The sequence below is a fragment of the Cricetulus griseus genome, chromosome 2 (genome assembly GCF_003668045.3).
Source record: "Cricetulus griseus strain 17A/GY chromosome 2, alternate assembly CriGri-PICRH-1.0, whole genome shotgun sequence".
Lineage (NCBI taxonomy): Eukaryota > Metazoa > Chordata > Mammalia > Rodentia > Cricetidae > Cricetulus > Cricetulus griseus.
Window position 1 is genome coordinate 7,261,280 of NC_048595.1, and position 19,408 is coordinate 7,280,687.

Consider the following 19,408-nt stretch of genomic DNA (forward strand, 5'->3'; position numbering starts at 1 on the left):
TCCAAGGCTCACCCAATTCAGCTTGGCTGGCTGGCCAGCGAACCCCGGGATTCATCTGCCTGTGCCTCTGCCTCCCTCCCCAGCCTGAGATTTCAAGCACATGCCTGGTGCCTGATGATCTTTGCTTTTTACGTGGGTTCTAACCCGCCCCATTGCTTACTAGCTGTGGTCACAGCACTCGATTAGTGTGAGTGAAGCCCTGTGCTCAAGCCAAGCCCAGGGCCACTGGAAGCAGCACAGGATGGCTCAGCAGGGAAGCGCCAAGCCTGGCCACCTGAGTTCAGTCTCTGGGCCCAACTCCTGGAAGTTGACCTCTGACCTCCACATTCATGCATAGTGTGCATGGTGGCCTGGGTGTAATGATGCCTCTAACTCTGGCACTAGGGAGCTAGGGAGCTGGAGGATGGAGACTTTAAGGCCAGCCTATGTGTACCAAGACCCCGTCTCAGACCCCTCACCTTCCTCCAGGGAAGCAGAGTACTTGCCCACCATGCGCAAGGCCAGGGGACACCTACAATACAAGCCAGAGAGGGAAGCGAGGAGAAGAGGGAAGAGGTTTGCTTTTTTTTTTTTTTTTTTTTGCAGTCTTTATATATAGCTCAGACTAGCTTAGAACCCTTGACCCTTCTGCCTCAGCTGCTCAAGTGCTGAGATAACAAGCAGGCACTAACAGGCTGAGCTGGAAGCTCTTCTGTTGTTTGTGTGACAGTCTCCTTCCTGTGTTCCAGGCTGGCCTCAAATTCACTCTGTAGCTGAGGATGGCTTTGAATTTTTTTAAACAGAAAAACTTTTTAAGATTTCATTTATTTATTATGTATACAACATTCTGCTTCCATGTATATGTGCACACCAGAAGAGGGCACCAGATCTCATAAAGGATGGTTGTGAGCCACCATGTGGTTGCTAGGAATTGAACTCAGGACCTCTGGAAGAGCAGCCAGTGATCTTAACCTCTGAGCCATCTCTGCAGCCCCAGCTTTGGATGTTTTATCTTCCTGCCTTTACTTCTGAGTGTTGGGGTCACAGCCATGCGGCCCATGCTGGATTTACACAAGTGCTTTGACTGTTAGGAGTCTGCATTAACCACTGCCCACGCGGAAGCAGCTTCTCTGGCCAAGGCTGAGAGCAGCACAACCTATGGGGACACACATAAACCCTTAGAAGACAGTTGCCAACAGGTTTATTCAGTGAAACAACAGAGGTAGGTTTTCCCCAGAGCCTGAGACCTCCGGGGCTTTTCTTTTTTAAAATCACATTTACGGTAAGTACCTCCTATGGCATCGATAGACCCTTCCTATGGCTTTTTTTTTTTTTTTTTTTAAAACAGTGTTTTACTATGTAGCTTCTCGTTTGTCTGGAACTCTCTATATAAACCAGGCAGGCTTTGAACTTGGAGAAATCTCCCAAATGCTGAGATTAAAAGGTATGTGTGAAGCTGACAGGATCCAACACCCTATTCTAACCTTGAAGGGCACCAGGTACACAGACAGAACACATACATACATGTAGGCAAAACACCCATACACAAAAGAAAATAAATCTAAAAACAAAAAAGAATTGAGAGTTTAAGATCACCCTGAGCTACATAGCCATTTTGAGGTGCATGCTATAATCCTGTCTCAAAAAAACAAGTCCAGAACTGCCTATCATGAGCACATGTCCTGCAGTCTTCAGAAAATACCACCTGCCACACACACCTCTCCTAGAGAGGAAATTTTGCTATGCGGCAGAGATGGGAAATCTGTACCTTGCTTGGGCCTTCCTGAGGGTCTATAAAGGGCCCATACCTAAGACAGTGTGTGTCAAGCCTAAATGCTTCTTCACAAGTTAACTGATGTCCTCCTTCTCTACTGGACTCAGTGGGTACCATCCCAAACTGCCCAGTGAATCCCAAGAGGTTAAGTTGTCTAACCAATGGAGCAACCCTAGCCCTCTGGCACCAAGGTCCAGCCAGTGAGACAGCCTTACCTCTCCTCATGCACAGACCAGATCTCATTCCCTCAGCCTCTGTCACATTAACTGCACACCTACTGTGTGCCGGGTGCCGTTTCCACAGTGGTGAGAGATGCAGCCGGAATCCCGAGGTGTTTGTTAGTCATTACTGGAGACTGCCTTCCAAATCGTACTTTACAGTTCAGTTTAAGGAAAACCAACAAGAGATGCTACTGAACTGAGTTATTTGTGGTGTCCTGTTTAATGCATGTATGACTTGTGCTAAGGACGATGGGAAGTAAGCAGAGGGCACCAGTGCGAACACAAGGGCTCCACCGTTCAGGATGGACTCTGGCCTCTACCACTTCCAAGCAGTTTAATCCCATGGAGAACTCTTTTGTGCTTGTAACTATTTCTACTTGTGAATCGGTGCTTGCACCGGGTGGATGAGAGAAAGTGAGCACCTAGGGGCTGGGGCCGGACAAGGCTGCACACAGTGCTAACGAAGGTATTACAGCGCTGACCTTGATCACAGTGAGGCAATGGTGACATCTAGTGGCTGATGCAGGCTCCTGCGCCATTGGTTGGAAGTTGTTGCCATCCTGCCATATGCTGCCTCAGACCTAGACTGTTCTTAGACTCTCAAACTCCACAGGCCACCACAGTGGTGTTCATTAGCCCTGGGAACTGGCCGCTTCAGCACAAGATAGCATGTGGGAAGCAAAGAGTGGGGACTGACTGAGAGTCACTGTTTCGATAGTTTTCTTTTCTTTCTTTGTTTTCAAGCTGTCCTGGAACTGGCTCTGTAGTCCAGGCTGGCCTGCCTCCGCCTCCGAGTGCTGAGATTAAAGGTGTGAGCCACGGCTCCCAGCTCTTTCTGAGACAATTTTGCTCAGTAGCCCATATTGGCCTTGAGCTCGCTGTCCTGCCTCAGCCTAAGGTGTTCACCACCCTCCTGGCTAACGTAGGTGGTTTTCACACAGGGAGGAACTGCTGGGGAGATTAGGCTGATTAAGCCCTTCAGAGGCTTAAAGAAAAGGAATAATCAAAACTCAAGGTCTTATTGCTGTGAAGAATGGATCTTCCCCTTCTCTCCTCCCTCAGGCTTAACCCAGTGGACAGACACCCCGGAAAGCAAGTTAAGAGTGTGTGCTTTTCCTTTCCAGGATTCCTGTCCTATAGTGCCGTCCCTACAGCTGCCGTGGGGTTCTGTGGTCAGTCCCTCAAGTCCTCACTCAGAACAGTTCCCTCTTCTGCCTTTCTCTTTCTGGTGCTGGCCAGGGCCTCACTGGTGCCTCAGGCTTCTCTGTTCTTTTTCCATTACTCCCCCTGTAGTTGATGAACCAGCCTGCCTCCATCTTAGGTTTGAAAGCTGTCTTATACTAAAGACAAACTAGGTTCATTTCTGTTTATGATTAAACCTGTTATTCCAGGACTGGGCTAGGCCCCACCTGTGACTTGTCCTGGGAATGGCAACCATATCTTTGCCTCAAAAAGTTGTTATAGCCATCTTGCAACCCCACCTTTGTTTCAAAAGATTGTTTTGACTGCCATGTTAGGATCATCTTGCAACTGTTTTTGTTTCAGGAGGTCGTTATGACTAGCTTGTCAGGCTTATGTTCTGCTCCTGGATTGCCGCTTATTTTGTCTGCCAACTCCTCCATTTGAAAACATAGCCCTGAGCTATGAAAACCTCATCTTCCTCACACCCAGTGCTGATCCCTTGAAGCCCACTGGTTGGTTTATTTTTATTTTATGTGTATGTGCGTTTTTGCCTGCATGCATGTCTGTACACCGTGTGTGTGCCTGGTGCCCTTGGAAGTCAGAAGAGGGTGTTGAATCCCCTAAAACAATAATCACAGATGTGAACCACCAAGTGGGTGCTGCAAGCCAAACCCAGGGTCTCTGAAAGCGCAGCAGGTATTATTGATTGCTGAGCCATCTCAACAGAAGGGAGACTCACTCTCTTGTCCCTGGCAATGTGAACCATTGTCTCTGAATGGGTGGTAGTCGGCAAACAGTCTCAGTCTGGTTTGGGTCACTGCAGTTGGTGGGAGAACTACAAAACCCCGTGGCTCTTTGCAAAGCACCCGAGGTTGCGTGTGTGCAGAGTTCACCACAGAAAGCACTGCACTTAATAGCTTGTTAGTTAGTTCTTGTGTGTATGGTGTGTGTGAGGGTGAGCACACAGTGGAGGCCAGAGGACAATCCTTTTGGAATCAGTTCTCCTTTTCTGTGGGCTCTGGGGATCAAACTTGAAGCCCCAGGCTTCCAGGGGCAAGTGCTTCTACCCACTGAGCCATCTTGCTGGCCAATTTTTTATCATTTGTTATTTGTGCTGTTGTCAGATGTTTTTGCTCTTTTGGGGGCCCACCACCCAGCTCCCAAATAAATCACACACACGGAGGCTTTTTCTTTCTTACAAATGCCCGGCCTTAGCTTGATTGTTTCTAGCCAGCTTGTCTTAAATTAACCCGAGTACCTTTTGCCTCTGGGATTTTTCCTTTTCTTATTTCTGTATATCTTACCCTCACTCTTACTCCAGGTCTGGCTGTGTAGCTGTGTAGCTGGGTGGCTGGCCTCTGCAGTCCTCCTTCCTTTCTCCCAGATTTCTCCTTCTGTATATTCTCTCTGCCTGCCAGCCCCGCCTTCTCCTGCCTCGCGCCATTGGCAGTTCAGCTCTTTATTAGCTGAAGCAGGTGTTTTAGACAGGCAAAGAATCAGAGCTTCACAAAGTTAAACAAATGCAACAAACAAAAGCAACACATCTTTACAGCATTAAATGTTCCACAGCATAAACAAAAGTAACACACCTTAAAATAATATTCTACCACATTGAGGGCTATACATGCTTGGGTGTTTTTGTTGTTGTTGTTGTTGTTTTTTTTTGTTTTTTTTTTTAGTTTGAGACAGGGCCTCACTATGCAGCCATGGCTGGTCTTGAACTCACAGAGATCCTCCTGCCTTTGACTTCCAAGTGCTGGGATTAAAGATGTGCACCACCATACCCAGAACATACGTAGTCTTTCTAATTGGGGGTGGGGGTTGAGTCAGGGTTTCTGTGTGTAGCCCTAGCTGTCGTAGAACTCGCTCTGGAGACCAGGCTGGTCTCCAACTCCTCCAGAGATCCGCCTGCCTCTGCCTCCCGAGTGCTGGGATTGAAGGCGTGCACCCCCCACCCCCGCTCTCTTTAGTTTTTGTTATTTATGTCCGTGCGTGTGTGTGCGCGTGTGTGTGCGCCCATGGAGACCGCCTCTAGGGAGTTGCAGGTGCTCTGTGAGCGGGTAGAGCAGCAGGAGCTCTCGGTCCCTGCTAACCACTGAGCTGTCTCATGGCGTTCTTAAGGAAGCGGGCGCGGGGTGCTGGGGTAGCCCTCACGCCAGCAAGGCCCTTCCGCGAGCTGACGCCAGGGGGCGCGCGCGGACCGGGGAGGAGGCGCTTCGCGCTTTGACCCTCTGCGCAGCCCGTCGCGGACGTAGAGCGGGAAAATCTGACTGGCCGGGGGGCTCGCCTGCCGGGGCGCTCCGCGGTGATGGAGGAGGCGGAGGCTGAGGAGCAGCAGCGGTTCTCTCACCGGCAGGTAGGACGTAAACGGGGTCCGCGCAGGGGCAGGACGGCGGGTTCCGGGGAGAGGGAACGGGCGCGGCGGGGCGCGGCGGACCCCGAGGCCTCCTCCCGCTTCTCCTGAGTCCCCGCTGTCCCCGGGCTGAGGCTGGGCCGTGGGCGCTGAAGGGAGGAGGAGCTGGGCGTAGTTGGCAGAGTGCTCGCTCGGCACGCATGCGCAAGGCCCTGGGTTCGAGTCCAGCGCCTGGCGGCGAACGACCGAGATCCCGGCGCGGTGGGGCGGGGGAGGCGGAGGCGGAGGCAAGCGTAAGGTCATCCCCCGCGACGCATCGAGTTCGCGGCCAGCTGAAAGGAGACTGGGGGAGGAGGGGGAGGAGAGGGGCGGCAACGCCACAGAGAGGGACTGGGGTTGGTTCAGAAGCTGAGGCAGGAGGATTGTGAGCTTGAGATCAGTAGCTACCTAGACAGGCCCCGTCTCTACAGCAGGGAGGGCGTCGGGGCTCAGGCCTTCCACCCTGCGCCCGGGAGTAGAGCAGACTCGTCTCTGAGCTTTCGGCCAGCCCGGGAGTAAAGAGCAAGAGAGGATCCGAGCAGCCTGCCCGCCCCCAGGACCTGAGAAATGCCCGGATCCAGCCCCTGCTTGCTGGGGCCCACGTGCACTTTGCGCCTTTGCAAGGCTGGGGGAGCTGTAACCTCTCCGGGTGCTGTCAGAGCCAGTACTCAGTTTCACGCATCAGAGCTGCCGGGAGGTCAGACCAAGCCAGGCGAGCTGGGGCTCGGGGTTCTTAGGTATTTTGATGCCAGCAGTTGCTTACCTCTTGCTTTGTTTGGCCTCTTGTAGCAAGAAGCGCTGTTCTCAGGTGACCCTGCTTAGAGATCGGCTGCCCACCAGGGGGGCGCTCGGTTCGGATGAAGCCAGGCTTGGTGGCGCTAGCCTTTGATCCGAGCCCTAGGCAGGCCGAGGCAGGCGGATCCCCGAGTCCCAGGCCAGCCGGTGTTACAGTGGGCCCTGTGTGACAGGTCAGGTTCAGGGAGGGGTGTTTCAGCACGCGTCTCCTGCAGACAAGGAAGGGAGTCTGTCCTTACGTCTTCCCAGTAGCTTGTCACATGTCAGAAGTCCCTCTAGTGGTTTGGAGGCTGGGTCTCCGGTTGCTCCTGCTGGCCTTGAATGTCTGATCTGCCTCCACCTCCCGCAACCTGGGATGACAGGCACGAGCCTCCAGGCCTGCAACAGCTGGGAAGTCTAACTTGAATGGAATTCCATTGTTGGACGTACAGTCTCTGTAGGTCACATGTCGCCATTTGCCCTGAAGATTTAGTCCTCTTTTCTCCTTCATCTAGGATCAACTCAAGGGTTGGGTCACGCTTGTTTGTGACACTGACGTTTTTGAAGAGTGCGTTAAAGGCCAAGATTGGATGATGGGAGAGCAGGGAACTATGGCTTTTTATTATAGTCTTATGGTTATTATTACTATTATTTATTTTGATGGGGTGCTGTCAGAGGATAACTTTCAGGGGTTGGGTTGGCAGAGTTGGTAGCAAGCACCTTTATCTATAATCCATCATGCTACACATGCACCCTCATTATTTTTAAGACACGGTCTTATGCCGGGCGGTGGTGGCGAACACCTTTAATCCCGATGCTCAGGGGGCAGAGGCAGGCGGACCTCTGAGAGTTTGAGGCCAGCTCGGTCTATAAATCAAGTTCCAGGACAGCCAGGGCTACACAGAGAAACCCTCTCAAACCCTCAAACCCTCTTTTTTTGTCTCAAAAAAAAAAAAAAAAAAAAAAGTGAGCTCAAATTTGCACTTGCTCTGAGGTACCTGTAGAGGACCCCAGCGCCCCCTCAACCATCACTCTTGGCATGTATACTACATGGAATAAGGTGGACAGGGTCGTGCCCTTGAGTTTAGAGTCTTGTGATTTCGCTTCCAAGGTCTAAAGCATGGAAAGAGAAAGGGACCAGCCACAGAGGCGGACGAAGCTTCCCAGAGCCAGGTGTGTCCTGTCCCCAGCCACCCCCCCCAAAGAGCCTTAAGGGTCTTCCTCCTGGGTGGATGATTCTTTTCATCTGCTAAAGGCTAGATTCACTTGCCTGGTATCTGCGCAGACAAAGGGTTAGGGAACAGGTCCCAAGCTCATCTATCTGCCTGGCCTTGCCCAGAGGCCCTGGACCGTTTCTGCAGTTGGTCCTCATCTTACCTGTGCGGTGAATACTTGCTCATGTCTTGGATTCAGGTGACACCTGCCTGCCTCAGCTCTGTCTTCAGATGTCACTGATGTCTTGGACTCAGGTGACACCCGCCTGCCTCAGCTCTGTCTTCAGATGTCACTGATGTTTTAGACTCAGGTGACACCCGCCTGCCTCAGCTCTGTCTTCAGATGTCACTGATGTCTTGGACTCAGGTGACACCCGCCTGCCTCAGCTCTGTCTTCAGATGTCAAGTAGTGCTGTCTTCCATGCAGCAGCTGTGGCTACTCAGGAGACCCTCATTGTCAGAGGGCCACTAGACTCTCACCTGATCTCAGTCATCCCATCCTGCCCTTCCCAGCCAACTGCGTATAATTCTGCCCTAATTGCACCTGCCTCAGGATGTCGGGGGAGTGATAGACAAAAATATAGACTAAAGGTTACCAGAAGGAGGCACTTTGTGTGCAATCATGGGGAAGTTATCATCTCTGCTGGGGTGAGATTCTGGAGTCCTGTGGCTGCTTTGGGGTCACCCGTGCTCTATAAGGTGTACCCAGTAAACACATTGGTTCCCCAAAGTTAGACATGGGTGGACAGTACTGTGAGGAGGGGTAGATGCTGGTTTACCCCCCCTCCCAGAGAAGGAGGTCACACATGAGTGGAGACACCCGGGGCTGCTGTTTAGCTTGCTCAGAGCTTCTTCCCCTGGCTACTTCTGCCTAGGAAAGAGTGAGGTTTTTCAGTATTTGAAAGGGTTCTGAGGACTAGGGTGTGACTCAGTGGGAGGTTTGTCTAGCATGGAAGGTTCTGGTTTGATCCCTGGCACTGCCAAAATGGGGTGCGGGTGGGGGATTCCTGATGGACAGGAAGGCTGTTGAGGTGGCTTGCAACCCACTAAATCTAAGGGTGGCCAGGTGTGTAGTCATCAGCCCGTCCTGGTATGTCCAGTCACCTGTGCACAGAGGGCTGGGGCTGCTAGGGACTTGGAACAGAGGGGTGGGACCTGTCTGTCTTTGATTAGCCATTTTTAAAGCCGAAAACTGGTTTCTCATTGTATTTCCCAGATGAACCGACCCTTCATGAGCAGGGGCTGGACAGTAGTTGAAGGTTAGGCAAGTGCTGACTGTCAGCTTCTTATCTTTATGTGACCTAAATTATAACATTAACTGGAGCCGGGCATTGGTGGCACACGCGTTTAATCCCAGCACTCGGGAGGCAGAGGCAGGCGGATCTCTGTGAGTTCGAGACCAGCCTGGTCAACAGAGAGAGTTCCAGGACAACCTCCAAAGCTACACGAGAAACCCTGTCTCGAAAAACCAAAAGAAAAAAAAAATAAGCCTTGTCTCCCCCCCCCCCCATAACATTAGCTGGAAAGTCTTTTCCCCCAAGTCACACTCCAGAGGGTGTCATTAACTGACGAGTGCACCCAAGTGTCACTCGGCCATGATGGGATGCACTGCAGGAATTAGGCGGGGCAGCCCCTCTCCTGGTCTTAATCGTCAAGGTGTGTGTGAGCTCTTGCTTGCAGCCCCTGAAGAATTTTGATCTCCCCACAGAGGCTGAAGGCAGCAGTTCACTACACAGTCGGCTGTCTTTGCCAGGAAGTTGCGTTGGATAAACAGGTGCAGTTCAGCAAGCAGACCATTGCAGCCATCTCGGAGGTGACTTTTCGACAGTGCGGTACGAGGCCACTGCCTTTCTCTGTGGGATTTGTCTGGGGGCCCATGTGGGTGGAAACTGTGGTGTGACTCATCGTCCCCCAACACACACACACCCACCCACCCACCCACCCCCTGGCCACAGTCTCCCTGATCACCTCATGGCTGTAAGATTTGGGTGTTGTTTGGGAAAGACTGCTAGCTTGTCCTGTTGTGCCAGTACCAGGGTTGGCACCCTGTTTAAACGGCCATGGTGGCTGGAACCTTGTGGCACTTCTATGCTTTCCATAGTGTATGTGGCAGCTGAGCCCGTGGTGCTGGAGCTTGCTTGACACAAGACGGAATTAGTGTCCTTATGAGCTGTGACTTGGAGCAGATTTTAGCTGCCAGCGGTGTCATCACAGGACAAGGCTTGTAAGAGGGTGCTAGGAAGGACAGGGGTGAGGCCATGGTTTTAAAAAGCTGGTGGTGCCAGGCATGACGCACACCTCTAACCCAGCAGTCAGGAGGCAGAGGCAGGCGGATCTCTGAGTTCAAGGCCAGCCTGGACAATCAAGAACGATTACACAGAGAAATCCTGTCTGGTGTGCAGGGAGAAATCCTGATTAGAGGAGGTACCACTGACCACGCCCACTTCAGCGGTACCTCTAATCAGGATTTCTCCCTACACTGGTAGCTGTTAGTTAGGCTGGGGTGGCTCTTAGTCTGGGTGCCTTTGCTCACCTCCAAGGTTTGCCCAGTGTCTATGGGGACTAGAAGCCAATGCCTCACTCTTGTGAAGGTGGAGATGAGCCAGCTGAATTCTATTTTTTCCCTCTCTTTCAGAAAATTTTGCCAAAGACCTTGAAATGTTTGCCAGGTGGGTAGAAGAGCTGGCTGTGTAATTTGAGGTCCGTTGACATCACTGTCCCCCATCTGGCGGTGTATTTCAGGGGCTCTGTGACGCCTTGTTTTCTGGGGTCTTGTGGCTGATGACGATAGATGCTGCTGGGAGCTAACATCTGCTCTGAACACGTCAGTTTCGTTCGGATTGTCTGGTACTTCCGAGTCCTTTGAAGATCTCTGAGTTACCAGGCTCTCACTGGCAAAGGTCTGGATTGAATCTCCAGGGCCATATCTGCAGTGTGTGGCTGCCTGTTTTAAAAACCGTTTCTTGGGGATGGCTTGATTGTTCAGGATCTTCTGGGAAGCTGGGGGTTGGTCCCTCAATGGAGAGGGCCTCATAGTGCCGCAACTGTGATTGCTTGCTGTATGGAGAATGACAGGCAGGGCCTTTATTCCGTGTTTGCTTCGAGGGAGACAGTCTCCCTGGGAAGTGGGGGAGGCTTTGCTTTCAGCTGGAGAGGCCCAAGCTCTTACAGGTGATTTATGTCGTCTCCTCAATTAGCACCTCAGGTAATTGGAAGCCATTGCTTTCATGCAGCTGTTGGAATGGCTGAGGCCTGAAAGGGCTTTTCCTTTGCCTCTGCTCCCCTCAGTTTCTGGGGCCACACTCCTCACCTTGCTCCCCTGCACTCGGTTTCTGGGCTGAACATTTTCTGTGAATTAGAGCAGTGGGTTGGGGTGGTGGCTCTAAATCTTCCCCTCTCCTGTGTACATTACCAGACCCTAAAAACTGCTTAGGGAGAGGGACACGGTACTATTATGGGATGCTGATAGCTCATTCATCTGCTGCTTACGTGTGTCCCACCCCCAAGTTCCATGAAGTATTATCACCTTTGCTTCCCCTTTCGTGTTAGCTATGGAAGTCAATAACATTTTTAAAAATTATTTTGGTGTAGCTCCAGGAACAAGCTGGGGTGTGCCTGTAATCTTGGCACTTGGGAAGCGGGGCAGGAGTACAGGTTCAAGACTGGCCTGGCTACATACTGAAGCTTTTGTCAAAAAATCCAGAAACTGGGGGTAGAGATGGCTAAGAGCACTTGTTCTTACAGAGGACCAGAGTTCAATTCTAGACCCACACGGTGGCTCACAACTGCTAACAACTCCAGTTCCAGGGGTTCCAACACCCTCTGCTTACCTCCTCAAGCACAAGGCACTCGTGTGGTACAGAGACATTGCCTCCAAGACGCCTTGCTCCACACTTGATTTCTAGCACACACGGTGGTCACAACCAGAGGATCTGGTGCCCCCTTCTGGCCTCTGTGGGCACTGCATGCATGTGGCACTCCCATGAAGCCTATGTAAGCACTATTCCTTTCATTGAAGTGATTTGCTAGAGTTGGGACTTGCATGGGGGAGTTCCTGATAGGACATCAGTGGTAGGTGAGCAGCATACCTGCTCCTCCAGCTGGACGGTGAGCACATAAAATCGGGCACACATACCAGGTGCGTGCTGAAAGGTAGACGGTGTCCACTGTGTCACATTCCACAAACTCCCCAAACGGTCACTCTGTGAAAAGGCTCTATACTCATTTCCTTCCTTTGTTTTTCATTTTTGGTGTTTGATTGTTTGTTTGTTTTTCCTGAGACAGGAAAATCTGAGTGCTGGGATTAAAGGTGCCGCCAGCACTGCCTAATGAGGTTTAAGCCAAACCTGGTGGTTCATGTCTGTAATCTCAGCACTCTGGAGGCAGAAGCAGGGGGATTGCCAGTCTGAGGCCAGCCTGGGTACTAGAACAATGAGACCACTGTATCAACCCTCTTTTAATCTTGTTTCGCTTTGGTTTCAAGACAGGGTTTCTGGGAATGGGAGTGTGTAATTAAAAAAACAGGTTTTCTCTGTGTAGCCCTGCCTGGCCTGGCACTCATTCCATGGAGTAGATCAGGCTGGCCTGGAACCCTCTTCTAATCTTAAAGTGTATGTCCTCATACACAGCACTGCTGTTTGTTAGCATGAAATGACACAGGGAGTGTACACAGTTAGCCAGGCATTGAGAATGAATCAATCTGGTCATTAAATGGAGTGTGATTGCTGTGTGCTGCCATCTTCACCTGAGCGAACTGACATCCCGTGAGAACTAGTTGGTGCTGACCCCTGAGCTCGTTATTAAGGACACAGTGCTAGTTCTTTCTGCTTATGAAGCTCTTAGTTTGGACAGAAGTTAGTAAGGTGGGGAAGGACATGATCAGAGTAATAGATGGTATAGTATAGCTTATTACCTCAGGCTATCTTTTGTTCATGTGAATGTGTGTGCATCTGCATGTGTGTGTAGTCACGAGCAGGAGTGTCCACAGAGGCCACAAGAGGACAGTGGCTCCCCTGGAGCTGGAGTTGTGATCTGCCAGGTGTATTTAGATGTTGGGAATTAAACTCCGTTCTCTGTAAGAGCAGGGAGCAGCTCTCTCTGTAGCCACCACCTTTCCTATTGAGGGTTGGAGGAGGACATTGAGGACCTGGGTCCAAGCTGTGAGAGGAGGCAGAACCAGTTTAAAAGCAGTTCTTGGTTCTGCTGGACTTATGTGTGTGGTGTGTGGTGTGTGTGTGTGTGTGTGTGTGTGTGTGTGAGAGAGAGAGAGAGAGAGAGAGAGAGAGAGAGAGAGAGAGAGAGAGAATATGTGTGAGAGGGTGTGAGTGAGTGAGAGAGAGTGTGTGAGTGATGAGAGAGAGAGTGTGTGTGTGTGTGTGAGAGAGAGAGAGAATGTGTGAGTGAGAGAGTGTGTGTGAGAGAGAGTGTGTGAGTGTATGAGAGAGAGAGTGTGTGTGTGTGAGAGAGAGAGAGTATGTGAGTGTATGAGAGAGAGAGAGTGAGAGAGTGTGTGAGTGTATGAGAGAGAGAGTGTGTGTGTGTGTGAGAGAGAGAGAGAGAATGTGTGAGAGTGAGTGAGAGAGTGTGTGTGAGAGAGAGTGTGTGAGTGTATGAGAGAGAGAGAGAGAGAGTGTGTGTGTGTGAGAGAGTGTGTGTGTGTGTGTGTGTGTAGCTTGTCGGGAAGTGGGCTCCAGGAGGGACTTCGTGTGCTTTATGTGGTAAGGAGCTTCAGAAGCCGTGCGGCACCATGGATGTCTTGTGTCTTACAGTGGTGCAGTCCTGTATCCTACAGTGTGCTACTTTCTCTTCACCAGTGTTGTGTACTCACCTGGCATCGTGGTCTAGGTGACAAAAAAGATGACTTCAGGTGACCTCTAACCCCTTCTTAGCTCTCCAGCACGTTTGATTCTCAGGCCCAGTTGACAGATGGGCTTCAGTGTCCTCTGTGGACTTAGCACCTTCACTCATTTTTTCTGTCATTATTGCCCAATGGCGTGAATCTGACGACATGGGCCACTTAGGCCTCCTTGTTCCTCTGAGGTTTGACCATGAACTTTTCTGTTCCATCGCCACTTCACTGGCAGACACTCTGGTGACTGCTTCTGCCCTCTCCGCAGACATGCAAAAAGAAGCACAGTCACCACTGAGGACGTGAAGCTCTTAGCCAGGCGGAGTAATTCACTGGTGAGAAATGAATCTCTTTCCCAACCCCCTCCCCACCGGAATACATTATCCCCAATTAATCACTGAAGGCGTGTGGTTACTCTCCAGGGCACCTTGCATTAAAAACTGGAGATGGTTGAACCGTTCAGACCTGGTGTGATTTATAGTCGCCTTTCTTTATGATGGATCTTGCATGGCCAATTTGAAATTTTCTAATCAGCTCTCTCTGGATCTCATAATTTACCTTTTTTGTAATATCTCAAAACTTTGGTCCCATGTTTCATTTACAACATGATGTCACAGACTAGTCATGGGTTAGTCCAATGGGGATGGTTTCCTTGTGGTACCCACCCCACCCCCACTTCGTGCTAGGGATTGAAAGTAGGAGCAGAGCCTTATGCAGGCTACACAAGCGCTGTACCGCTGCACTGTGCGTGCTGGGCAGGCACTGTACCGCTGCACTGTGTCTCGCCCCCTTTCTTTTTTTGCTTCTTGTTTTTCAGGTTGACTATTTTGTTTTCTGTGTATGTGCGTTAGGCTTATGTGCATGCACACCTACCATTTGCTTGCCTGGTGCCATTAGAAGTCAGAAGAGGGTCTCAGATAAGCTGGAACTGGAGTTAGCAGGTGGTCGTGAGCCACAGTGTGGGTCCTCTGACAGAGTAACGAGTGCCGTTGACCATTGAGCCATCTCTCTAGCCCCATTTCTTGTTTTAAGACAAAGCAAGGGTCATGCTGAATATACAGGCCAGTCTTGAACTTGACTTTTAGCCTAGGTAGGCTTTGAACTTGAGACCCTCCTCCTGTGTCAGCGTCCTGGTAGCCTGGATTACAGGTGTGCCCCCCAGGCCCAGCCATACCCACAGTTCTGATGGCCCCGGGGATGGATGGAAGTCTGCAAGATTGGTTATGCAAATGAGAACACAATTTCTTTCTTTTTTTTCCACATCTAAAACATTTTGATCAAGCTGTCATTTTCTAGGTGAAGAAACTTGACACTTAGAGGTGTCAGGGTCACCTGGCTGTAGCTTAATATCGTGACCCTTCTGGGTCTTGGCCTTCCTATGATATCCTCTCCACAGGGCAGGGTCTTCACTCTGAACTGTGTCCATCTCCAGCTTTAGGACAGCTTTAGTACTGATAAACAGCTCAGTCAATGAATTTCCAATCAGTTCTTCTGGAATATTGGAGAAGGCATAAGTCACTGTGGTTATTTTTAGGTTTATAAAATAGTTTACAGACAGGTTTAAAGACTTAAATATAGTTTTGCTTTTTGTGTATTTACATAGCTAAAATACATCACCGAGAAAAATGAAGAGATTGCTCAGCTTAACCTAGAGCGAAAGGCCAAGAAGAAACGGAAGCCAGAGGATGAGAACAGGGACTTCATGGAGCTGGATGCTGATGTGGTAGGAAGTGACAGTTAAGTCCTGGCCACCTGAGACCGGCAGCTTGAGCATGAAGAACCACACACCACCAGAAGCGGTCTGAGGGACAAGGAAAGATGCTTCAAGACATCTGATACAGCTAAAAGAGCCGGGAGTTCCTGCAAAGCCACCCATGCTTTCCTCTGCACGGGAACGGCTGCTGTTGGATGGCGTGATGTGACTTAGTGGCTGAGGCTGATGGCCCCGTGTTAGCAGTTAGACATGCTGGGTGTTTGGGGATAGGTATAGTCCTTCACTGTTCATTTTCTAGGCCAGATGGCGGTCTCTGAATGGTGAATAAAGTTCTGTTTACTTAGCTCTGGCTACTAAGGTTCTTTCAGATCCGTGACCCCTTGATCTTCAGCGAAGGGTGGTGATGAATTTCTTAACTCTTTTTTTTTTTTTTCCCTGTATCTGCATGTACACCTTTATGCCAGAAGAGGGCATCAGATCGTGTGGTTGCTGGGAATTGAACTCAGGACCTCTGGAAGAGCAACCAGTGCTCTTAACAACTGAGCCATCTCTCCATTTCTTACTCTTTAGTGGTGTTTTGTTTTTTGTTTTTTGTTTTTCCTTTCTCAGAAACAGTTTGTGTGACTTCTCTAGCAATTTTGTAACTAAGCCTTAGCTTTCATGACAGAAGTTAGCTTGAGGGGGACATCACAGTGTGAAATGTGGTGCTGTGAGCTGGTGTCCCATGGGCTGCCTAGGCGATCAGGGCCTGCTCTTCCCTTAGAGTGGTAGGGGTACAGAGGTTTCCTGGGGCCAGCAAGATAGCTCAGTGTGTAAGGGCATTTGCCAAGCAAGGTGCCCTGAGTTTAGTCCCATGATGGAAGAGAAAATGGACTCCCAGAATAGGGACATGATCTTTCAGAAGAAGCCACCTTCTTCAGTTTGTTTTGGGTGTGAACTTTCCTTGGATCGTAGTGGTCTCTAGTGGACTGAGATGGGTTTTTCAGGTCTGTCTGGCTAGGAGGGGTTTGTGCATTTGTCCCCACAATTCTGAATCTAGGACCCATGAAGAGCCGAGAGGTGGCCCAGCACTTTGTCACTGTCTTGGGGATGGGGTGGACTCTCAGCTGGCCAAGTACAGGTCTCTGAGATGGTAACGGTAACCTAAGCAAAAAAGGCATCTCACACTTGGTACATCTCTATCCTCATGCACTCTTAATTTAAAAAAAAGTGTCTGGGGGAGGGGCACAAGTGTGCTACAGCCTGAGTGTGAAGGTGAGTGTGTTCTCGCCTTTCACCGTTATGTGGATTCCAGGGATGGCGCTCAGGTTATCGGGTCTGTATAGCAAGTGCTTCACCCATTGAGATACCTCACTGACCCTATAAACATGGAGATTCTGTTTCTGTTGTTGAGACAGGGATCACTGTGTAGCCCTGGCTGGCCTGTAGACCAGGCTGGCCTTGAACTCACAGAGATTCACCTATCTCTGCCTCCCGAGTGTTGGCCATTCCTTTTTTGGATCAAAATAATAAGCACCACCAATCTTAGAATAAAATGTTTATTTTCAAGTGCTGCGATTAAAGGTGTGTGCCAACGTTCATGGCCTGTGTGGGCACATGCGTGTGCTATGGTGTGCTATGGTATGCTATGATATGCATACTCATGACAATTTGAAAGAATCTGCTCTCTCTCCCACCATGCTGGTCCCAGGGGATTGACAGGCCATCAGGATTGGTGACAGACTTACCTGCTAAACCATCTCACTGGCCTAATTTTAAAAATAACATACGGTTTGCTAACATGGGGAGTTTGGAAAGCCCTAGACCACCAACTATGCTAGGGCCATTGTCACTGGGATGCAGATGTCAGTGCTCAGTGTCACTGGGATGCAGACGGCCCTTGGTTCTCCCATGTTTCTGCATCAGTATCTATACTTCAGTGAGTTGAAGGTCTGTCTGGCTGAAGAACCAGTGTTTGGTCCTGGCAGAGGGTAGGTAGTGCTGGGACAAGCTCTTGGTTCATCCTTGTGACTGGGTGAAACACTGCTGCTGTCCTCTGCCCCGAGTCTTCGCTGCACTAAGTTTCTTTTGCTTATAGCAGCAGATTCGGACATACTTCGTTTTTGGTGCTGGGGACAGAACCCAGAGCCTCACACATGACAAGCACGCGCTATGCTGAGTTGCAGCCCAGCCCTCAGCCTCGCTTTCATGTGGGTCGGATCCCACATTTTAAGCTTTTTACCCCAGCCTAATTTCCTATTCTGTTAAATCGCTTGGCTTTGTTCTAATGGCTTCCTGCTTGCTGTAGGCACAATTGCAAGGAAGCAAAACTTCCTCACAGCAAGTACGCTGGAGTTCTAAAATAAGAGCAGATTCACTCTCAGCCCAGGAAAAGTCCTGAGTCTTTAATTAAGGGGCTAAATCCAACCTCACAAATGTTTTTGTGAGAACTGATTGCTCCAGCTTGTGCGTCACGGCATGAGTGTGGAGAGGCTTGCAAGTTTTTAATGGATGTGTGCAGACCCCAAAACAGCTGGCCCTGGAGCTTAAAATACCAAGGCTCCAAAGGAAGACCCTCATTCGCAGAGTGCTGACTTGAGGACTGCCAAAGAGGATGGGTGGCTACAGTGCCAGAGACAAGTGGCTGTCAGCCTTCGGGCTGCTGCTGCTGCTGCTCTGGGGAACCGCAGCCTCCACCATTCCCCTGGGGAGTGGTCCCACTGGCCAGGACAGCGTGGTGAGTACAGTTCCCACTCTTGCATAGGCTAGGCTGCTGTTTCTCTCTATTCTTGGAATTCTGACCACTCAGTGAGTGGCCCTAAGTATGGTGTGTGTGGGGGGGGTGTGTGTGGTGTGTTTTCATGTGTGAACCCCAGGATACTACAATGTCCCATTCAGACCACTGGTCTTCCCTTTGCTCTCACCTACCCTAGCCTGTGTCTATTCAGGGGCTCCTTCCTCTCTCTGCTGGTACCTGCTTTGGCTAGACTTCTGGCTGTCACTGTGTGCTTGTGGACCAGCTCCTGCCATTATTGGTCATACAGACTCCCAGAGCCTTAATTGATGAACACAGCTATGCTCTCACTCACATTAATTCCTATCATCCCATTCTCCATAGCATAAATTTATAATTTCATCAAATGATTTATTTTCTCTTTTTTTTTCAATTTTGAAAAAGTTCCAAGAAAGAGTATATAAGTTGACCATTAGAAATGGATTTTTCTCTGAAATTACCAGATGAGTTTCAGGTGGGTCATTTATCATCAGAATACTCCTAGAAACTGCCCACGGAGTTTGAAGTACCACCCGTTAGCATCTCAGTCTGTTTGCCTTTCTGAACATCCAGGAGGGTATCTGAAGATGGAAACAAGTTAAATGAGTCTGCTCAGGGCGTCTGAGCTGTCAGTCACCTTGGCAGATTTCCTAGTGTCATAGCTGAGGACCTCAGCAAAGATGATAAGATAGAGGTAGCAATTCATTTACCTATATTTTGAGACACGCTTTCACTCTACAATGCTGGCCGGCCTCAAACTCAAAATAATCCATCTGCCTTTGCTCATGAGTGCTGAGGAAGGCCTGTGCTACAATGCGTGGCCAAATTAGCAATTTTTTTTTTTTAACTTGTCTGTTTCCCTTTGCAGAGTAGTTTCTCTGGGATTTTCAGACTCAACCTTTGAGGGAAATGTGGTTTGTGGAGGAGAAGCTTGCTTTCTGACAGGGAGGAGGGTGAGCATCTCCTAATGCTGAGTGAGTCCATGGGTTTCCTTGCTCTCCTTTGTCATTGCTTCTCTGAAAACACAGGATGCTTCCAAAGGCAAGGGAAATGGCCTCCTGACTCTCCTCACTTGGTGGCATGAGTGGACCTCCCAAGCCAGCTCCAGCGCCCTGGTTGGAGCAGATGCCAGCAAGGTGTCTAAGCGGCAGGAAAGCCCACCTCTCCAGCAGCCCCCGCGCCAAGATAAAAAGCCCTGCAAGAACTTCTTCTGGAAAACCTTCTCCTCTTGCAAATAACCCCACCTTGGCCACCCTGTGAAATGCAACCACAGTCTGAATAAAGAATGTCAGGCAGCATGGAGCTTTCTTCTTAATTCAGCTTTTCTTCCCACGCCATTTGGAATTATTAAATTTCTGTAAAGGCTCCTACCAACAATAGGTGAAGAAAGGAACTGAGAACCCTCCAAATAACAAATTTTGGTGGTGGTCTCTAGAGTGTGTCCAGCAGGCCATTGATTGGGCTCCATTCTGGTGCTGGGAGGTGAGGGCTTATCTCCGTTCTCTCAACTGAAAACAGCTAAAAGTGTGAGTGTGTGCATGTGTGTGTGTGTGTGCGT

General features: G+C 50.0%; 3 protein-coding genes across 5 annotated transcripts; 2 read left to right on the forward strand and 1 right to left on the reverse strand.

The window, feature by feature from the left end:
- Window positions 1-894: 894 nt before the first annotated feature.
- On the reverse strand, window positions 895-6,702 carry LOC107977343 (formin-like protein 14). 2 transcript variants are annotated; one of them, XR_003481838.2, is made up of 3 exons: window positions 6,312-6,702; window positions 4,461-4,622; window positions 895-1,135 (listed from the first exon to the last, which is right to left on the reverse strand). XR_003481838.2 is itself a non-coding variant. In XM_035439415.1 (2 exons), exon 2 carries the CDS (start codon window positions 5,810-5,812, stop codon window positions 5,273-5,275), a length of 540 nt encoding a protein of 179 aa, XP_035295306.1. In that variant the 5' UTR covers window positions 5,813-5,852; window positions 6,312-6,702; the 3' UTR covers window positions 5,065-5,272. The 2 variants fall into 2 exon arrangements, 1 of the variants encoding a protein (XP_035295306.1); XM_035439415.1 differs by lacking the exons at window positions 895-1,135; window positions 4,461-4,622 and adding an exon at window positions 5,065-5,852.
- On the forward strand, window positions 5,375-15,441 carry LOC100765487 (centromere protein S). 2 transcript variants are annotated; one of them, XM_027398258.2, is made up of 5 exons: window positions 5,375-5,512; window positions 9,245-9,368; window positions 10,172-10,205; window positions 13,620-13,719; window positions 14,988-15,441. In XM_027398258.2, the coding sequence occupies exons 1-5, from the start codon at window positions 5,465-5,467 to the stop codon at window positions 15,123-15,125; spliced, it is 444 nt and encodes a 147-aa protein (XP_027254059.1). In that variant the 5' UTR covers window positions 5,375-5,464; the 3' UTR covers window positions 15,126-15,441. The 2 variants fall into 2 exon arrangements, with proteins under 2 accessions (XP_027254059.1, XP_027254061.1); XM_027398260.2 differs by having other exon boundaries at window positions 13,653-13,719.
- A 145-nt stretch (window positions 15,442-15,586) lies between these two features.
- Window positions 15,587-19,150, forward strand: Cort (cortistatin). The gene is made up of 2 exons (XM_035439416.1): window positions 15,587-17,823; window positions 18,879-19,150. Exons 1-2 carry the CDS (start codon window positions 17,692-17,694, stop codon window positions 19,086-19,088), a joined length of 342 nt encoding a protein of 113 aa, XP_035295307.1. The 5' UTR covers window positions 15,587-17,691; the 3' UTR covers window positions 19,089-19,150.
- The last annotated feature ends 258 nt before the right edge of the window (window positions 19,151-19,408 follow it).

Excerpts from the sequence above, each read along its gene's own strand:
- Cort (XM_035439416.1), top strand. The coding sequence starts at position 17,692 with ATGGGTGGCTACAGTGCCAGAGACAAGTGGCTGTCAGCCTTCGGGCTG. Across the intron at positions 17,824-18,878 it reads AGGACAGCGTGGTGAGTACA|GATGCTTCCAAAGGCAAGGG; the intron begins GTTCCCACTCTT and ends CTGAAAACACAG.
- LOC107977343 (XM_035439415.1), bottom strand. The coding sequence starts at position 5,812 with ATGACCTTACGCTTGCCTCCGCCTCCGCCTCCCCCGCCCCACCGCGCC.
- LOC100765487 (XM_027398258.2), top strand. The coding sequence starts at position 5,465 with ATGGAGGAGGCGGAGGCTGAGGAGCAGCAGCGGTTCTCTCACCGGCAG. Across the intron at positions 9,369-10,171 it reads GGTGACTTTTCGACAGTGCG|AAAATTTTGCCAAAGACCTT; the intron begins GTACGAGGCCAC and ends CCTCTCTTTCAG. Across the intron at positions 13,720-14,987 it reads CCAGGCGGAGTAATTCACTG|CTAAAATACATCACCGAGAA; the intron begins GTGAGAAATGAA and ends GTATTTACATAG.